A 19,569-nucleotide genomic window follows, 5' to 3' on the forward strand; every position below is an offset into this window, starting at 1 on the left:
AGGTACTCTTCTCATCATGGTTCATTTAGGTAAAATGTTTGTAGACAGGAGGGTGGAAAAAAGTTAGGTGGGCAACAGGTAAACAAAACAGTTGTCAGCAGTACTTTCATTTAACCAAGAAACATCAACATTTTTAACACAAATACAGCAGCATTAAGACAGGACACTGTATCACAATAAAAAAATGCCTCTTAGATTCCCCACTCCCCCGGTAAAACACAATAAAATACCAAAAAAGGGTCAGTTTAGGTATTTAACAATAAAGGTACCATTGGTACACATGGAGTTTTTTGGTCACTCCAAGTAAATGTAACAGGAATAAGAATTTTTCCTGCAAAGGACAGTACAGAGGAATAATGGTAACAGGCCTCTAAATCTAAAGGGATTTTTCCCTCTCTCTTTTTAAATCTCTTTGTTTTGCTATCTTCCTAGTTGTAAGTCCTGTTCTGAGGCATACCAACAGCATGCTTGTGCTCAGGTTTCCCTAGACTGCAGTGCAATAATGCATCTGCAAGAATAGTCTCAAATGTACTGGAAAATTTTAAGCAATTCTGCACAGAGACTTCAAGCCAGACTGTGGTTTTTTGTTTTTTTTTTTTTTTTTTTTTAACTGAACAGCAAAGGACTACTATTTCCATATTTTGCTTTCTTTCTAGGATTCATATGTTGAAAAACCACCATAATATAAACGTAACAATGAAGGTAAAGCTTAATTTGCGTGACCAGGCTCTGGTATCCTCAATCACAAAAAGAGCAAAAACTTTGTGCCTGGAGCCCAAGCAGCCCATCATTTACTCTTTAGAATAAACATTTTTATTATCTAAATTAATGAAACTAAATTAATGCCTAATGTTTAAGTATTGCAAATTTCACCTGTAAGTGTGCCTTAAACACCTGTCAACTGAGTAACTGTGAATTAACTTGTTTATACACTTTAGAATCACACTGTTCCAGCCTAAAAAGCCTACCTTATTTCTAGATCAGGATAACAGAGATGTAATTAGCCATTACTAATACCACTAGATAAATTCTGAAATCTCATCAGCACATTATGAAATCATACATAAATGCTGACACACTGTAATTTATTCTGTATATTTATTTAAAGTCTATAATATGTCTTCTACATTAAAAAACCTAAAAACAAAAAAAAAAAAAAAAAAAAAAATCTAATAAAAAAGTTCCTATGAAAGATCTTACTAGCATAATAGTAAGTAAGAAATTAAATGTTCAGGTACTAAATAGACCATGGCTAGGGACATCAGAAGGAATCCCTTTCATTTCAAAACACTCAAGAGATCGGAAGTTTACTTTCAATAGAAAGCAAGGAAAACCTACACAGAACTTCACATGAATTAGAGAAAAAAACCCCAGCTCTTTTGTTTAATTTCAGTTTAGGGCAAACATCTCTTCACAGCACAAGATAGCCCTGTCATGCAACAGGGCTGAGGTAGGAAATGGTGTTTTTGCATCAGTTTTGTTTATGACCTCAGGCCTTTGATGTCCCTGTGCACTGTAGCAGTCTGAGAGAAAGTCAGGGACTGGAGCAAACTAATCATGCACAGGTCCCTGAAAACAGACCAAATGCATGTAAGGATGCTAAGGGGGCTGGCTGATGTTAGTACAACTAACATCTATTAAGTTTAAAATAGCAATTGGTGGAAGTTTCCTATAAATGGATAAAGGGAAATGTCACACCTGTTTTCAAGAATGCAAGGAGGAGGACTCAGGGGTCAACACTGTTTAATGATCTGGACTTGACAAAGAGTACTTTCTCTGCAAGTGAACAGATGATACCTAGAAGAAGAATTTCTAGAATCGTTAATATGCTGAACCACAGAGCAGCTATTCAAAGCTTCTCTGACAAGCTGGAAACAGAAACTTAATCAAGTTTGACAAAGGCAAATTCAAAGTCCTCCATCTGGGTTAGAAAAAGCCCGTGCAAAGGCAGAGGCCAGCATGGACTGGCTAAGAAGCAGCTTGCAGAAAAAAAAAGTTGGACGTCCAGTTGGGCAGAGAGCTGCACGTGAGCCAGCAGATTGCTGGCCAGCAAAGGACAGCTGCATTCTAGGTAGTACCAGCAACACTGGCCAGGAAGTCTTCCCCTTTATGCAGCATCCCTGAGGTCACACCTCATAGCTTGGGGTTCTCCATTACAAGGAGAACACTGGCAGAGTGTTACAAGTTCTCTGGACGGCACCAAGAGGGGGCTGAAGCACATCACACACAAGGAGAAGAGGATGAGAGACCTTGGTTTGTTCAGCCTTAAGAACAGAAGGTTGAGGGAGTAGGAGAAATCTTATTACTGCCTAATGGGAGGGTATATAGAAAGCTGAGCCAAATCTTTTCAGAGGAACAGAGTGATAGGACAAGAAACAAAAGAGATGAGTTGCAAACCAGTAAAACCCATTTAGATATAAGGAATTAGTTTTTTAATTTTACTGAAAACTGTGGTCAAACATCGGTATAAGTTACCCACAAAAATTGTAGAGTCTCCATCCTTGGAGACCAAGCAACCTGATCTAGCTGGACTTGCTCTAAGGAGCAGGCTGGTCAAATAACCTTCAGATGTTCCCTCCAAGCTATTAGTCTGTGACCAGGTTGTGTAGGCCACCAGTGACTACAATAATGACTGATGAGATTGCAGATATGGCAAGCTTTCTTTGCGTCAGTGTGGACAGCCTACATCACTGGAACTTGTAATAGGGAGAGATGGAAGTCTTGTGAGATGGGCAGTGAAGTGTCCTCAAGGTCACCAGAAGCATACAATGCTAAATAATCATTTACTGCTATGATCACACTCACACCAGAGTTCAAAAGGTCTACTATCACTACCATCCCATTTAAGGAAGGCAGAAGCCAAGGAGACTCATTGCTCTGCTTTACTCATCTCCAGACTGACAGATCTGTTTACAAACTCATGTGACCTCAAATTCCTTCTTCAAAATCCTTTTCAATGAGTTCTAGAGCCCCAGTGAGTTTTACCTGATGATCTTGCATATAGTCTCTTAGAGGTAAGGTCTGCAATGTCATTCTCCTCTAAAATAAACTCTTTTCAACCAAGAGCAAGCAAACACTAAAAGCCTGTTTTCTGTATTAAATTTCATACAGTACATGAATACAAAATCTAAGTATTACTTGAGTAGCAGACAAAATAAATATACTTTTTCACACTGATTCAGATCAGCAGTCTAAGATGCTTTCAAAAAATCTGTGACAGAATAGTTGTCTAAGACAGACCTGCAACACAGCAGAGAAGGCAAAATAAGCCCCCAGGCAATGCTGATGCATTTGTAACTAGAGAAAAGTGAAAGCCATAAAAGAAGAGTAAAGTGGTTTAGCTGCTTAGAGCTTGAAAGAAAGACTTACATAAGAACTTTTTCTTTATGCTGATAAAATAGAAAATTTTGTGAGATTACTAATGAACTGACTAAACTAAAAACAGTAAAATAATCATGAACAGTGCCCAACTGCACACAACTTGGAACAAGGACAGGCTTCCACATTCGCACCACACATCACATCAGAGAAATGGTGTGCAAGACTGCAAGGTGCAGGACTAAAATCTTGCACATGAAAGCAAAAAAACATGAAGTAGTTTTCTTTTAATGCAATTAGAGGCAACACATGGAACAATAACCTTGGTCAGCAGAAAATCAAGGAACCCATGAGATACTATAGCAATTAACTATGCCTTTAATTTAACAAAAAATTTACCTCACGCCAGTTGTAAGAGTGGGAAGTTACTTGTGCATCATTTGCCAACAGTCTTCCTGTATTAGGAGTTCATGACATGTTTTACAGAAAGGCAGTACCAAAAAATGTGGCAAAGTACTTAAGATCTCTCTATTATCTTTATATTATAAAGTGTCCCCTGTGCCAAATGTGCCCATGCAAAGCAATCAAGGTAACATGGAAAAGATCTAAAGGGACAACACAAGAATCTATCACTATGCTGATGAGCCAGATCACAATCTTTTTCCAATAAAATTAGGTGGTAGCCCCAATGTGACAAATCTTACAGGGCAAAGATTCCTGTTGGTACAATGGTGTAAGGTTCTCTACAATAATCAGATAAAGCAAATATAACTACCTCAGTATGCTCCAAAGTCCATAAACTTTCTTAGTTTTACAAAGTTTAGTTCTTGGACTTAGATTTCTCTTGGGATAAAAGTTGTATGCTAAAAAGGCACCACATCATGTTATTCACTTTCAGAACATGATCGGCACACACAATGTTATTTTATCAGAAAATCCACCCACAATGCCCTTTCAGAACATGATCGGCACACACAGACAATGTTATTTTATCAGAAAATCCACAATGACTGTACATTCCCTCAAGAAATTCTTAATTATAGTGGAGGCCTTTCTGACAGCAAAATTTTTCTTCAGCCTTTATCTCCATGTTTGAGATTACTGCATTTTATGTACAAATACATGCTGCTTGCTTGCCCTAAAGAGACTCTGTAGCACAGCAGGCCCACCTTCCCTCCTGCGGCTGCTGCTGAGAGAGCTTCATGCTGCAAAAGTGACCAAAACTGCACTAAGCCAATTTAGATGGTGACTAAAAACTAAAGGCAATTAATCAAATACAAAATCTATTTAAAAGCATTACCATCACAGATTATGATTCTATGCAATGAGGCTGCCACTAGCCCAGGCTCTAACTGCTCAAAGAGAAAGACAAAACTCCTCCTCTGCCTTTCTCACAGTACACCACTGTGGTGGTGACAGCAGCTCTGAAAACACCAGTTCTCGGCTTGCTTCTCTCTGTTCAGGACAGGAAACATTTGCTTAATTTTCACACACTAAGGCAGAACTACCAACTCACTTTAACAACAAGTGACATGCAAATTAAAATTAAATTAGAAAGCACGCACAAATTAAAACAGAACCAGGCTCTCACTTTTGAAGGTTGTTGAATTTTAATTTCCTGGGAGTCAGATGCAGAATCTGATTTGGTGCCTCCAGAATTTGGTTTCTCCTTTTTTCTCTTCTGCTTCTTTTTCTTCTTCTTCGCTCCCAAATCCCCTCCAGGACTTCTGCCAGAGATTCAAAGAATGTGCAATAAGAAAAATCAATACCACTGAGCCTCAAATTTTAAAAAAGTTAAATATGGAAAAGCCAGCATTTTGATATGAAAAATCTAACAGCGTTTTGAGTGTAATGAAATGGCAGTGGAAAGAAAGCAAGGAAGGCGGGAACTGAGAGCATTGATGAAAAACTTCCTGCAAGTGCTGTTTCATCTGTTTTATGCTCTGACACCAGGACAACCAGGCATTCTGACATACTCATGTCAAACTGTGACACTACATAGAGACCAGTGCTCTTCTCCAGACTATTACCCAGCACAAAAACAAAACTACCAAATTCAACAGTCTGGAGGAACACGAGAACTATGGGAACTGAGGAAAGTAACCTCCTTGGAAACTCAGTAACTATTAGTGCCCCAACACTTTTTCTCCTTCATGCTCAACCATAAGGCACATCTGAATTTGAGAAGAATCCAGATGAAACATTCTGTTTTCTGGAAATTTTGTTCTCAACTTAAGCAGTAATGAAAGTCTTGCTGAAATCCCAGTAAGAGACAACATAAAACTAACCAAATATTTGTGCTTTAAGATAATAAGCACAATGGGGTCAACTTTAATTAAAAAGCCCCACCCAGCAGCAACAAAGTAAAAATTGCATTTGAGGATTCTGATATATTTTGAGTACTGATAACATAAGTTATTCTTAAAGGAGATTTTTATTTAAAAAATAATTAAGATATAGAATCAAGATTAGATTAGAATTTGCGAAGTGTGGGATGAGTTGGCAACTCTCAGACAAAATGAAAATACGGAGGCAATGAGTCAATTAACACTAAATTCTCTTCAAGAGGCTAATCTCTCAGCAAAACCATACGCACATAACGGAACAGAAGACAGATATCAGAGTTTGGGGGGCTTGGGTGTTTTTCACTGGAAAAGAAAAAAAGTCAATGCAACAAACAATTGTTTCTTTTAATCCGGCAGGGGGAAAATCCCCAGGTATCACACTGACAAACAAAAAGAAAGAAAACTCAGAAGAACATAACTAAAGTTATTACGATCAAATATTTGCAAGGGGCATATTATTTGCTGTAACATGCTCACTTTCAAGATTATGATGACCAGTCTTAGCATCTATACCTTGCCTGAGCTGGTAATGTCAAGTAAACACTCTCCCTCCAGTTGGGAGGCCCAAAGCCTGCAATTAACCAAACAATGCAACTCAGCAAAGACTGATTTTGGTGAGATCCCTACTGTACTTTAGCATAGTCTTTAGAAAGTAGTGAAAGATCAGCCTCAAGAATCAATCTCAAGAAGTTTGTAACATTCAAGGTTACACTGGGTTATGCTCCCAGAACGAAAGCATTGTAAATGCCACAGCCTCTAGAACAGGACCAAGTTGCTACTTAATGGACAACAGTAGAGCAGATCAAACACACTGGAGAGAAAAGAGTTTGAAGCATTTACTAGAAGGCTGCAGAAACAAAAGATGGACTTGTGTAAGTGATGCAGGGAGAAAATCTTTTGTTGCAGAATAAGCATACTGCCGGATCACCTACATGATCCACAATGAATCACAATTTCATTGAATCACAGCACTTAGGTTGGAAAACACCTGTAAGATCATTGAACCCAACCTTAACCCAAGTCCACCACTAAACTATATCCCTCAGTATCTACACATTTTCAATACCCCCAAGGATGGTGACTTAGCCACTGCCCTGGGGAGGCCCTCCCAATACTCAACAACCCCTTTGGTGAAGAGACTTTTCATCACATCCAATCTAAATCTCCCCTGATGCACATTGAGGCCATTTTTTCTTGTCCTGTAATTTGTTACCTGGGAGAAGAGGCCGACCCCCACTTGGCTAAAACCTCCTTTCAGGTAGTTCTATAGAGTAACAAGATACCCCCTGAATCTCCTTTTCTCCAGGTTAAACAACCCCACTTCCCTCAGCCACTCCTCACAGGACTTATTCTTCAGCCCCTTCACCAGCTTTGCTGTGCTTCCCCGGACATGCTCCAGCTCTAGTTTTGAGGCCAGTGAAGGGCTCAAAACAGACGGAAGGTGTGGCTTCACCAGTCCCAGTACAAGGGTATGATCACTGTCCTGGTCCTGCTGGCCACACTCTGCCTGATACAAGCCAGGATGCCACTGGCTTCCTCGGCCACCTGGGCAGCACAGCGTCAACTCATTTAAAATAAGAAAATTTAAATCTATCTGAAGGCATGCATACCAAGCTGATATTTTGTACAGAATTTAAACACAGAACAGACCCAAAAGACTGGCAAGGTTATAAATACAAAACAGTAATACCTCACACATGTGTACAAGACCTAGGACTTCACCACCTCTATCTGGCAAAACTGAGATAAAAATACCAAGGGAAGTGATTTCACCTTTGCTGAGATTCATTTAAGGAAGTATTTTTTTTTACTTTCTGCAGCTCTCCACAAGCTTGTCTTTCTCTGTAACACCTCACACATAGCAAACAAACGATGCCTCTGTGTCCCTGAGCTGGCTCCCAAGGGTTTGTGTGCTGAACACCAGGCTATTTGGAGTTTCAGCAAACACTGTTCTTGAACAGGCACCGAGCTCCGAACTGCACCAGCGCAGCTCACTGGTCTTCTTGTCTTTCAGGAGGATCCAGCGTCACAGGGGAATTTTGCTCTCTAGGATTACCTGAGGGTCAATGTTTTATTTAGTTTGGTGAAATAATGAACAATTGAATTTAAAAAAAAAGCTTGGCAGCTATGGAGAAAAATCAGCTTTGCCAAGCTTTACTAATGTTATCCCCAGTCAAACTGTACTTTTACCAGGACAACTGTAGTTTGTACTTTGACCAATTAAAGATCTTTTTAATTTAGAAATGTATAGTCTTCGGCTGGGAAAGAAGGAAGACTGAAGTAAATTGCTGTAATATATATGTGGCATTTAAAACTACACTATTAGTTTTTAATTTTTTTTTTAATGTTCCAAAATCCCAGTCCGTGGTTTATGACCTTCAGGTTTAAATCTTTCACACTGTCTGTTGCAAAATAAATACTGGTGTTTTTGTCTGACAGGTTATCCAGGGATCATTCCGAGCAGTTATTTATGCAGTCTCCTACTTGGGTCAGTTTATTTTTTACTGTTACAGTCCACACAATGTAAAAAGAGGATTTAAATAGAGTTCTACTCATCCTACTATTTAGGCACGCCTGCAACCCAGATATTTGGCAGCAGGCAGCACACAGAAAATTCTACTCAGTAAACAGGTTTGTCCAACACAAGTTACAACCAGAGATACCAAGCAAATCAGGCCAGAAGCAAAACAAAAACATCACAGGATTTGTTGTCCTTCTCATGCTCTGCCTGGAAGAGAACTGAAAGGCTCTAAAACCAGGAGTGAGAATGGCTGGAAAGGGAGGAACTTAGTTGCTCAACTTGTCGTAGTTCTGCTGGACTTGACAGCACAAAGGATATGCAAAGGTAACAAGACTGAAACCAAAGGTTCCTATTAAAAGCTTTTCTCTGACATTCTTGTGTGCTGACTAAGATCTGAATTCTCTGCGTGGTTAGATACACCTATATAATAACACACTGAATTAAATCTCACACTTAGAATCTGGGAGGAAAAAAGTTTCCCATTTTTATGAAAGTTGACCTTTAAGCGTGAAATCTCTTTTTCCAAACTACCCTACACCTACACCTACAGGTGTTTACCTACATCTGTAAAGTGACACAACTCCGAGCTCAGGTCCTACGTGGGAAGCAGAAAAACAGTACAGAGCTCAGGGTGCTGCCTTGTCAAGTTGGCAGTTCAGGAAACACGACCTTTTCACACATCAGATCAACACATCTGCCCTAGTTCAGCCTGCCACACAGACCACAACAGATGATACAAAGAAAACCATTCAATGTTAGACTTCTGGAAGATTTTGACTATGTCAGTCTAGTGGAGACACACTCATACCAGGAGAACTTTAATGACAGGAGGGCAAGTCTATACACAGAGGTTCAGCTGTATCTAAGTACAGGCACAGTCTAAGATATTTTTAACTGCACCCACAACGACAATTTTGTCAGTCTGATGAATAAGAAAAAGGTGAGGTCAGCATAAAGTGACATGCAAATCAAATTTCAGTTGAGCCAGAAGAAGGGTCAAATGACCTTATTCTTCCCCAAAATGACTTAACCTTGCCCCAGAAACAGGCTGTGGATAGGACTCCGAGATAGTCACTTAGGCCTACAGTTTTATGATTTTGTCTGCAAGTCACAAATGCAAGCCCATGATCCCACCCACATACCTCTCCATTTATGTACACACATCTGGTGTTTTGCATAGATGTGGGAAAAAAATACTTTTGCTTCTCTCTGCATGTGGTGGTGTTTTGGTTGGATTGGGTTTTTTTAAACTGAAAAATGGGAATACTTAGTGCATTTGGGGAGAAGTGTGGCAAGGGTGGAGAAACTTACTTTATGAGGCTCAGAGCAAATCCATGAAAAGCCAAGATGGAAAAATCCAGAGGAGCATGACAATTATCCTGTTCAGGTGGTCAAACTGTTTTGGTTCCCTTGGTTTGAGATTATCTTTCTCACTGACTAACTGTCACTATTATTTTAATTTCCTTTTTGAACACTAAATTCTGCTCTAGCAGAAACAGACTTTGTAATGTCAACATCTGTTTTATGTTATACGGAATGGTAATTTTAAGTTAGCAATTTCTCAAATTTAAAACCAAACATGTGCTTCAGATGTTTATTTTTAAACTGCAAAGGCCTGTGTGGGGTTCTTGCCTTCACAGTACTTCTCTCTCTGTGAGTAAGTGAGGTTGCAAAGCTGCCTTTCTGACGATGTTACACAGATCTTTTTGATCACAAAAATCAGGTCTCATGTATATGGGCAAGACTTCAAAAAATTTTAAAGCAGTATTATTTATACTAGGGCTGTCATTGGTTCATAAAGAAAATGGAGGTTTAGGTGCAAAGGCCTTTCTCATTGCTGTGAAAAACTACTACCACTCCAAGACAATACAGAAAGGTCTCGACCAGAAGGGTCTATGCCCTTCAAATTCCACTTACTAACAAACTGCCATTACAAAGAATCTCTCTGCATGAAGATTTCATTTGTATACATTTCAATACTTGAGAATGCAAGGTTTTTAGCATGAAAACCTAGCAGCAATACCTTAAACCCTAACCCAAGAGTATCCCTCAGAGCTGCATGTTTCCTCTGCCTTACCCTTCAAGTCTGTAATCTGTACTCTGAGACGTAAAACCCACCTGCTAAAACCAAGCACTGCTGCCACTACCTTAAAAATATCTGCTTACTTTTTAAATCCAGAAGTAGTATTCATTATAAAGTTGGCCTTTTTAAACAATAATCATAGGGGTATACTACTAAAACATTCAAAGCAAGTAATTTTTGAGGGCTGGGGGAGTTGTTTAAAGGTCATACCTTTTTCTCATTTGTTTACTAAATGTTTTGTGCCCAAGGCCTTTCTGGCAATGAGCATAAGGAGCTACTTAGAATGTGAGAGACCTTATAAGGCTGGGCTTAGCAGGGTGGATCCAGGTGCAACAAATACATTTTTTTCTACATACACACTAACAAAGATATTTTGTAAACCACACTTTATTACAACACAGAACAAATACAGCATAATGCGTCTAGCAGGAGCAAACTACAGAACAGGAAAACAGCAATGAGTCACACAACATACATAATCCTGCCTCTAAAAAACAGGAGCAGAATCAGAGGACAAAGACATTTTCCCAGTTGAGAGCTACAAAATGGTTATTTTCTGCTGCACTCATTCAGTGCTCAGGCACAAAATACCTTGTAAATTAAAAAAAAACAAAAACAAACAAACAAAAAAGACACCTTTTCCTGTCAGCAATATTCTAAGGACTTATATTCAAATCTTAAGAAACATCTTGAAAATAACTTAAGTTACATGGCAATCCAATAGAGACTGACACATAATATTCTGCCTCTTTCTAAAAAGGTGCAGGTTAAAATAGAATGAGGTTAAATACTGATCAGCACTAATGGAGACCACACAGCATTTAGCAAGTCAGTTGACACAGGCATAGTCTCGAGTAGCTGGACTGCTCAGAAATTGCTTAAGTATATAAAGCCTAATCTAAAAGCTTGAATCAAACTTTGAAGTCACCTCAAGAATTAATATACAATGACAGAGAGAAAACAGGGAATAATTAATTAGGCTCTTATTACTATAGGCTAATCTCTCAGATCAAGAGTAGATCTTGCACGCTCTACTGTGAGATTTTTTCCTTTCTCTTGCTAGAATTTGTGTGGGTATTTCAGCCTGCAGACAAAGAGTAGCAAACAAGATTTTTCAAAGATTACAAGAAAATAAAGTTATTCAAGATTCAATATGAGACTTCATGCAGCAGATACTAATACTTAAGAGACTTTTTGTACTGGAATGATCTGCCATTAATTTAACTAAACTTACTAAAAACACTCATTAAAATACATCTGGGATATTCAACAGAGACAAGTTTTGGGTAGAAGACCATACAGGCTACAGTTGGTGTCCCTTAGAGAGCAGTGCTGGAGTAGAGCAGCAAGCTGTGACTCAGAACACACCGAAGTGCAATTCTTTGTTCCCTGGTTGCTCCTTACACACTGCACTCGCTGTCACAGCAGCCCAAGCACAGCCACACACAGAGCTACGCTGCAGAGGGCAGCTACAGCCCAGGCACACACACAGACAGACAGGAAACTGAAGTAGGAATACAATCAAACAGGCATTACCTGAATCAAACCTGAATCATTAGCTGGCTATCATTAACTGAATCGTTACCTGGCTATCAAACAATCCCAACTAGGATGCCAGGTCAGTTCCTATGAAGAACAATAAATAACAACTCTCTGCTCTTAGGACTATAGTTTCACATATTTGGGAATCACCAACTGTGACATATTTACTGAAGCAAATGTAACAAAAGCCCCAAAATAACAAAACACTATTTTGTCCCTTTTAATATACCTGATTTTTATTACTGTAATTATTTCTAACTCAATTATTTTAGTGTGCGTGCCATTAACTCAATGACAGAGCAGCAAGCATCGAAGTTTTCCCTGTTCCTGCCTTCTAGACAAGTCAGCCCTCCAAAGTCCCTTAGATTTCTCTTGCCACATTTAAGATTGCTGTCAACAAAATCCTAGAAGCAGAAGACAACAAACACTACATCCTCAAACATCAATCACCTACAGAAAAGCTCTCAAGCAGATCAATCACAAATTCACGAGGAAGATATTTGTGTAGCACTGTATAGATTAACCTAGTTCTATTTTAGGCTACTCCAGCCACTCCTGGCTGCGACAACAAAGCGCCTTCTCTGCAATCACGTTTTTAACCCCTCAAAAAAGAAAAAAATATGCAAATGAAACCGACTTTTGAAACATATTCCTCCCACTCCCCTGCCCCAAAAGCCTTCAGAGCAAGCTGGAACCTTGGCACCTCGTGCCTGAACGGAGTCATACGCAGCCAGCCCAACACCGGTCGGGTGGCAGGGGCCGCAGCTACGCTGGCCGCCTCTCCCATCAGCTCCCCAGGCAACTGGAAACACCGCCTGATCCTCAGCGTGGGAAGCTCTGAGACGCGAGATTAGTGGAGAAGGAACTCCAACCAGACAACAGCGTCTGCCCCGGCTACTGCCGTGCTAAAACACGCGCTCTGCTCCCCACAGCGTGTGGATCTGGAGGTAACATCTCTCGGAGGACAATGGGTGAGGAGGAGTGCCTGCAGGACAGGCTGGCACAGCCGATGCCCGCACCGGCCCCCGGCCGGCAGGGCGCGGGCGCTGGGTGTGGACGCGGATGAGCGCGGGTCGGCCCGCGGGAGCCGCTCAGCCGGAACCAGCGGGAGGACACGGGGGCATCTCCCCGCTACAGGGGACTTCCCGACGGCCAGAAATACGCACAAACGCCCCCAAGCCCTAAAAGCGCCAACAACAAGGCAGGATTTACCCTCGTTTATGCGGCGTGATTTCAAGGCCGGTGTCCGGCGGGTAAGTGCCAGCCCCGCCGCCCTCTTACCTCGGGCCGGGCCGGGCCCGGGCTCCCGCCTCTCCCCTTACGGGCAGAAGGGTGCGGGGCTCCGGGCCGGGCGGCAGGGCCGTTCCACGCCCGCATGCTGCGGCGGGAGGCGGCCCGGGCTGGGGCCGCTCGGCCGCCGGCGGGCCGCCCGCCCGCGGGCAGGAGCGCCCAGCACACCCGCCCCGCCGAGAGACCTCGCCGGGCATCAGGGGAGCCCGGCCCGGGCACCTCCAGCCCGGCCTCAGCCGCGGCGGAGGACACGGAGCTGCCTCCCCGAGCCACGCGCGCTCCCCAAGCGCGCCCCTACCCCTTGGCGTGCTCGGTCTCCTCCTCATTGTCGCCGTCTATGCCGCAGGTGTCCTGGTCATCCAGCTCCAGGCTCTGCTGGCTGGCCGCGGACTCGCTGTCCTCCGCCATCACGGGGAAAGGAGGGAGGGAAGGGGCGGGGGAGCCTGTGAAAGAACCGGGGCGCACGGGCAGACGCGGTCCGGAGCAGCTCCCTCTAGCTGCGGTCCTTCCCCGCGCCAAACCGGGGAACGAGGAGGCGGCGGCCGCCGGGCCTGCCCGGCCGCTCCCGCCACCCCGCGGGGACCGGGGCGGGGCCGTGAGGGGAGCGCTCCGCGCCCTGTCCCGCCCGGCCGGGTCCAGCCCAGCCCAGCCCGGTACACTCGGGCGGTGCGCTCCTGGGCCGGGCCCTGCACTGATCCCCTCATGCCGAATCCACGCTGCTTCGCCGGCCCTCTGCGGTCTGGGTATCCCGTCCATGGGCGCTGCCCCCACAGCCGCGGGAGACCCGAGCGCAGCCCCGGCGTGTCCGTCCCGCCGAGCTCCTCGGGCTGGGCCTGCAGCCGCCGGGCCTCGGCGGCATCGACGCGCTTTCTGCCGGCTTCCCGTGTCTACTTCTCACACCGTAAACACTGGGACGCCCAAGTTATTTTCATAGGTCTCCTTAGAGCTTTAGTAGTGACTCTTGGTGTGCTGCTAGATGTAGACAAAATACCCAGCTGCTTATGGCAACAAATTGGAAGAAAGGAAGAGAGAAAAGCAAATAAATTACTTCAGATCTAGCTCTGCCTTGTTGCTCCCACTAAAGTCAGCCACCAAAACACAGAGCAGTGTGTAGGGGACCCACCACACCACCATACATCTCAGCTTTCTGGCTCTTTCCCCATTCTACCTTCCAGGTTCTGTCTCTCCCAGTTCTCCTTAAGAGAGGCAGTCCAGGTTCTGTCATGGCTACACAAAATTAACCTGTGTCTACAATTCAGAGATGCTTTTGAGCCACCTCAAACGCATGTATGAGCATAGGTCCAGATGCACAAATGGACTTTGCCATTGCTGTGTTTAACTTTTTCCTAGCTGACTCCCAGAGGAAACTCCAGGACTCAAAATGAAGCTCTATGAACAAAATTTGCTGCTGGTGGAGGCTGCTAAGGCCACCAGGACAATCCCAGTACTGTGGATGGTGGGTGCTCCCAGCACTTGCTATTTTCCTAATGCCTTTTGTATTTCTACAAGCTCCATGCTAGAAAACCTGGAATTGAATGGTAATGATTTATACCCAGGAAAACAAATAAAGAGTACCTTGTGTTAAGTATTTGAACTGTCACGATTTCCAGGGTCAAATCAAGCTTTCTGAATGAGATCCAGAATTTGGTTTGGCAGTGCTGCCAAACAGCCCATTAAAACATAAGAATAGGCTACATCAGTTGTAATTTCTCCTTGTCTTTGTACCCGTGAAAGCAATTTAATGTGAGGAAGCTATTGCTTCTGCCCTATTTAAGGTTTGATCTGGATTACTTTTTTCTATTTTTGATTTGAGGTGACGTCATATTTTGCTCTGTCGTGTATTGCAGGTGACATGTGAAGTAAAAGATCTTGCTGGCCAAACAGAAGAAAGCTAAATGTCCTTCCAGCTGTCAAACTCTGATCTTCTGTATACTCAGCACTAGCCTGGGGACGCCCTTCATCCCACTGCACTTGGTTCTTTACAACTTGTGAGTTGCCACAAGAACTTGTAATTCAAACGCATGAAATGGAATCTGTAATTTACACTTGGCCAAGCAGGACCTCCCAGTGTCAAGCCCATCGCTGTAGTTTAGAGGCAAAATGTATCTTTCATGTCACTCCACTTTGAAATGACCTTTAGAGTAAACCTTAATTCAGTTGTAATGCGCAGGAGAGAAAAGAAATCTCAAAACAAAGGCACAATTCCCAATAGTTTTCAATAACAAAAAACAGTTGTAAAGTTGTCCTGTAGCCTGGAGAGAAGTTAATCCAGTGATTATGAATTATTTTTTCCCCTCATAATTATGTGTAAGAGTAAGTGAAGAACAGTAGGTCAATGACTAAACAGCTCTATTGAATCACTCTGTTGGAGAAGCTGTAGATTTCACTGTCTTCTTTCCTTTACCACATTTTTCCTCATTTCATTGAGACAAATGGAGTAGAAGAGGCCTGGATCCTGACTCTTCTGGCATTTCATACTGTCATTTAAAGAGGCAATATGAATTTCTCCCAGCAAGCTGCCCTGCTAGGCATTCTCCTTGGAAGGGGGATTATAGCTGCAGAATGGCTGCTATTTTATACTTTTTAGCATGTGTGAAGAATGACCTTAAGCATAGTGCATTTGATATTCTGAGATTATTATCCAGGTTTGACCATTGCAAGGTCAAAGGACAGTACTGGATTGTGCTTTGCATTCTATGAAAATGTAATTTTTGCTTATACCACAAGTAGAGAAGTTCACCAAAAGTGAGTTAAGCATTTGTCCTGTGCTGTGGATTTCTGAGGTAGCTTTGCATTTCTGAAATTAGGAGACATATTCCCAGAGCATTTAAATTCACTCTGCAGACACTGCTCAGCAGTTACATTACTTGACACATGCTGGCTATTACATGTGTAGTTGTCCTCTGAAAATAGAGCAGCAAGGTGAAAAAATGTATCTTTGAGTTTCAGGACCCCACATGCTCAGCCACAGAGAGTTATTGGAGTATGAAACATCAGGACAACAAGCAGCAAACATGGCACCTGCAGTGCCCGAAAAGGCTCCTTGTGGGCATCTTCCAACATCTCTGCTGTTGCACGTGGGTATATCCAGGAACCTCCCAAAATGCTCATGCCAGTACTGCAGACAACCCACAGACTCACACCAGTCTAAGCAGACCATCAAAAACCATCAGAAATGTTTAAACTTAACCAGGTAAAGAGCTTGTGTTTTTAAAGGTGCAAACTTACTGGTTTTAATTGATAAAAAAGACTTCTTCCTAGATGTACAGGGAAGATAAAATGCAAAAGCCTTTTATTTTATGAAGATTGAAAAGAAGCAAGCACAGTCATTTTGCACAAAAGCTGAAAAGTTATTAACAAAGGAAAATAGACTTCCTTTGCAGGAGATACACTTTACTTAATAGTAAATGGCATATCATGAAATCAGTTAAAGTATTTGTGGCATGTCATGAAGTATTCATCAGTTGGGTATTTTCATAGGTCTCCTTAGAGCTTTAGTAGTGACTCTTGGTGTGCTGCTAGATGTAGACAAAATACCCAGCTGCTTATGGCAACAAATTGGAAGAAAGGAAGAGAGAAAAGCAAATAAATTACTTCAGATCTAGCTCTGCCTTGTTGCTCCCACTAAAGTCAGCCACCAAAACACAGAGCAGTGTGTAGGGGACCCACCACACCACCATACATCTCAGCTTTCTGGCTCTTTCCCCATTCTACCTTCCAGGTTCTGTCTCTCCCAGTTCTCCTTAAGAGAGGCAGTCCAGGTTCTGTCATGGCTACACAAAATTAACCTGTGTCTACAATTCAGAGATGCTTTTGAGCCACCTCAAACGCATGTATGAGCATAGGTCCAGATGCACAAATGGACTTTGCCATTGCTGTGTTTAACTTTTTCCTAGCTGACTCCCAGAGGAAACTCCAGGACTCAAAATGAAACCCTACAAGCACTCAAATACTTTGGGCATCTTGGTGGCCAACAGGAGTTCACAAGAACCCCAGGTTACTAAGGGAGGAGCCATCTCTGCTTGGCAGTAAGAAATACTGGGAATAGGGAAGCCTAAATTCCCAGTACAGGGACTGGATGAACCATCAGGTGAGTCTGTGCAGTACGTGGGCAGGCTTTACCATGCTTCTCCTTGCTCTTCTGCGACTGAATAAAGCCAGCCAGGCACAGATATTGTTTCCCTCAAGCAGCCAGGCATAACCCAGACTTGTTTGCCTGCCTAGCACCACATTAATTACATCCCAGTGAGCTGGTGATATATAATCCAGCATTCAGGCTATTGGCATCATCTGATTAGTCTATGTGTTTTGGTTATTAAACACTGCAAAAGAAAAGTATCTAAAATTTTAATGCAGTCATAGGACTGCTCCTGCCTTTACACACAAAATTGAAATATTCATGGCATTTATAATTTTAAATGGATTTGGAGTGCAAGTAACTTGGTGTAAACATTTTTAATCTTGTAAATTGGAAGCAAAATAGGTCCAATTTGAAAATTAGCTAGTATTTTAGTGTTTCCCCTGTTTTTCTAATTAACATTAAAAAAGTTATTGAACAAACAAATGTATTTAGACTTTGGTTCATTCAAGTGTCTACTAGTACTACCTCATATTGGGGTTTTTTTTCTTATTGGTTGCTCTTTATGGTGAAAACTTAAATACTGTCTTGCTCAATTCTGAATGAAGGCAAGTGTAAAAGAATAAGATTGAAAAGAAACAGAAAAAATGCACCAAAACACTCCGCAGAGTTGTTACAGTTAACAACAGCAGAAGTAGAAATGGTTAGGGAAGGAAATGAGCTTGTGATCCCACATGTTGCACACCTGTATCCATGTGAGATCACACCTCTATCTTTATGGTTTGTCTCACCCACTCTACCTCTTTTCAGCCCCCCCTGCGTACCCTGCCTGGCGAGCTGCAGACTTGCCTGTTTTCACAGCCTGCTTGCTGCTGGCCTGTATTGGCTGCAGTGGTCAAACTGGGACAAGCATTCTCAAAGCATCCCATTCTTTCTGCTGCATTCTCTTTCAGCTTTTTTAAATTCCATTTTCAAATGCAGCTCATACCTTATCTCTTCTATTTTATAGCTTACCTTTGCACAGAACCATCTACTTCTCCTTGCTTGTGTCTGCGTTGGCAAGGGCTGTGGGCTCTACAGCACTGAAGAGGGTTAGGCATTCACATGCATAGTGAAAACATAGCAGAGCATTAAAAAATGTGTATGATAAATACAAACCTTTGTTCTTAGAGGTATGAGTGATAAGGATAGAAAGAATTATTATTGCCAGTAGAGATTTCAATTCTCCAAACCATCTGGTTTTGATGATTGTTGGAAGCAGGATATAAGACTTACATCAAACACAGGTTCAAGCTGGTTCCAGCAGCGCTCAGTTCCTCAGATCCTAGGGTCTCAAGCCCCAAAAAGTTAGAAAACCTAATAATAAGAGCCGACCACTAAATAATTATTACAAATATATAAATATTTTGCCTTTTTATGTCTATTTTTATTCTGAGACCCTTCTCAAACTATGTATGTGAATGAGAATTAGCAGTGACAGAATTTTTGATAAAGACAGTGTTGACACAGGTACTGCAGGAGCTCTGACTGATACTCAGCAATTACTTCTGCCCATCCAATCTCCAAATCAATCCAATTTACTCCATCAGCTCTGCAATCAGTTCTCCCACTAGCCTTTTACACTTCCTGCTATCAATGTGCCTGCTGTTTCCTTCTCTTTGCAGGGAGGCTGCAGGTACAGCCAAGATGCTTTATTTCCCTCATTCTGAATGGAGTGATAGATACATTAGTTATACTTTATCTCTTGACCATTTCAATAGTTTTTCCAAAATGTATGTTTTTAGAGTTTTCTTTTTGCCTGTTTCAGATAGTTCTTTACTAACAAACAAAAAAGAACTTCCTGTGACAGATGTGCTTTCTGGGTGATTAGAAACAGATTAACAGCATGGTTCAGGATGCACACCTATGGCATGGAGAATTACACTGAATTAAGAAGTGTCTCATAGACATAGTATCTTCCCTATGAAGACCATGGAAAATCAGACTCTATTATAACTCTTCAATTTCTACGCAGAATTATTTTACATTTTACAGTAAGATTTTACCCTTCCAGAATTTTACAACTTTGCACAAAAGACTTTGTCAAGTGTGCAACAACTGCAGAGTAACTGACTAAAAATATAGATTCTAGACAAGCTTTAATCACAAAATTTATACATCAGGTCTAGGCTAGAAGGCAAGTGTGAATAAATCTCTTGGAAGTTGGAGGTACAGCAGAAACTCAGCATCAAACATGGTTTTGACCCTGTAATGTCAGACCACAAGGACAATTAAGTTAATTAATACAAACCTTTATGGGCTCTCAGGCCGGTTCTTCCAGTCTGGGTGAGCAACCCTCACTTTGTCATTGCTTCATGGTGAAATGGTGAAAGTAGTATTTAAGCCAGCTTTT

The 19,569-nt window shown here is 42.0% G+C and overlaps 1 protein-coding gene and 1 long non-coding RNA gene across 2 annotated transcripts in view; one reads left to right on the forward strand and one right to left on the reverse strand.

Annotated features, from left to right (window-relative positions):
* Positions 1–13,653, reverse strand: part of NMT2 (N-myristoyltransferase 2) — a 34,916-nt gene extending 21,263 nt beyond the window's left edge. The window contains exons 1-2 of the mRNA XM_041408393.1: positions 13,398–13,653; positions 4,910–5,045 (exon numbers count right to left, since the gene is read on the reverse strand). Coding sequence (XP_041264327.1) covers positions 4,910–5,045; positions 13,398–13,507 — 246 coding nt within the window. The 5' untranslated portion in view covers positions 13,508–13,653. The remainder of the gene's footprint in view (positions 1–4,909; positions 5,046–13,397) is intronic.
* On the forward strand, positions 12,429–16,336 carry LOC121337938. The gene is made up of 3 exons (XR_005952962.1): positions 12,429–13,062; positions 14,947–15,087; positions 16,049–16,336. It is a non-coding gene; the product is annotated as an uncharacterized LOC121337938 (long non-coding RNA).
* The last annotated feature ends 3,233 nt before the right edge of the window (positions 16,337–19,569 follow it).

Source organism: Onychostruthus taczanowskii, unplaced genomic scaffold (genome assembly GCF_017590055.1).
Source record: "Onychostruthus taczanowskii isolate IOZ18803 unplaced genomic scaffold, ASM1759005v1 scaffold3, whole genome shotgun sequence".
In the NCBI taxonomy this organism is placed as follows: Eukaryota; Metazoa; Chordata; class Aves; order Passeriformes; family Passeridae; genus Onychostruthus; species Onychostruthus taczanowskii.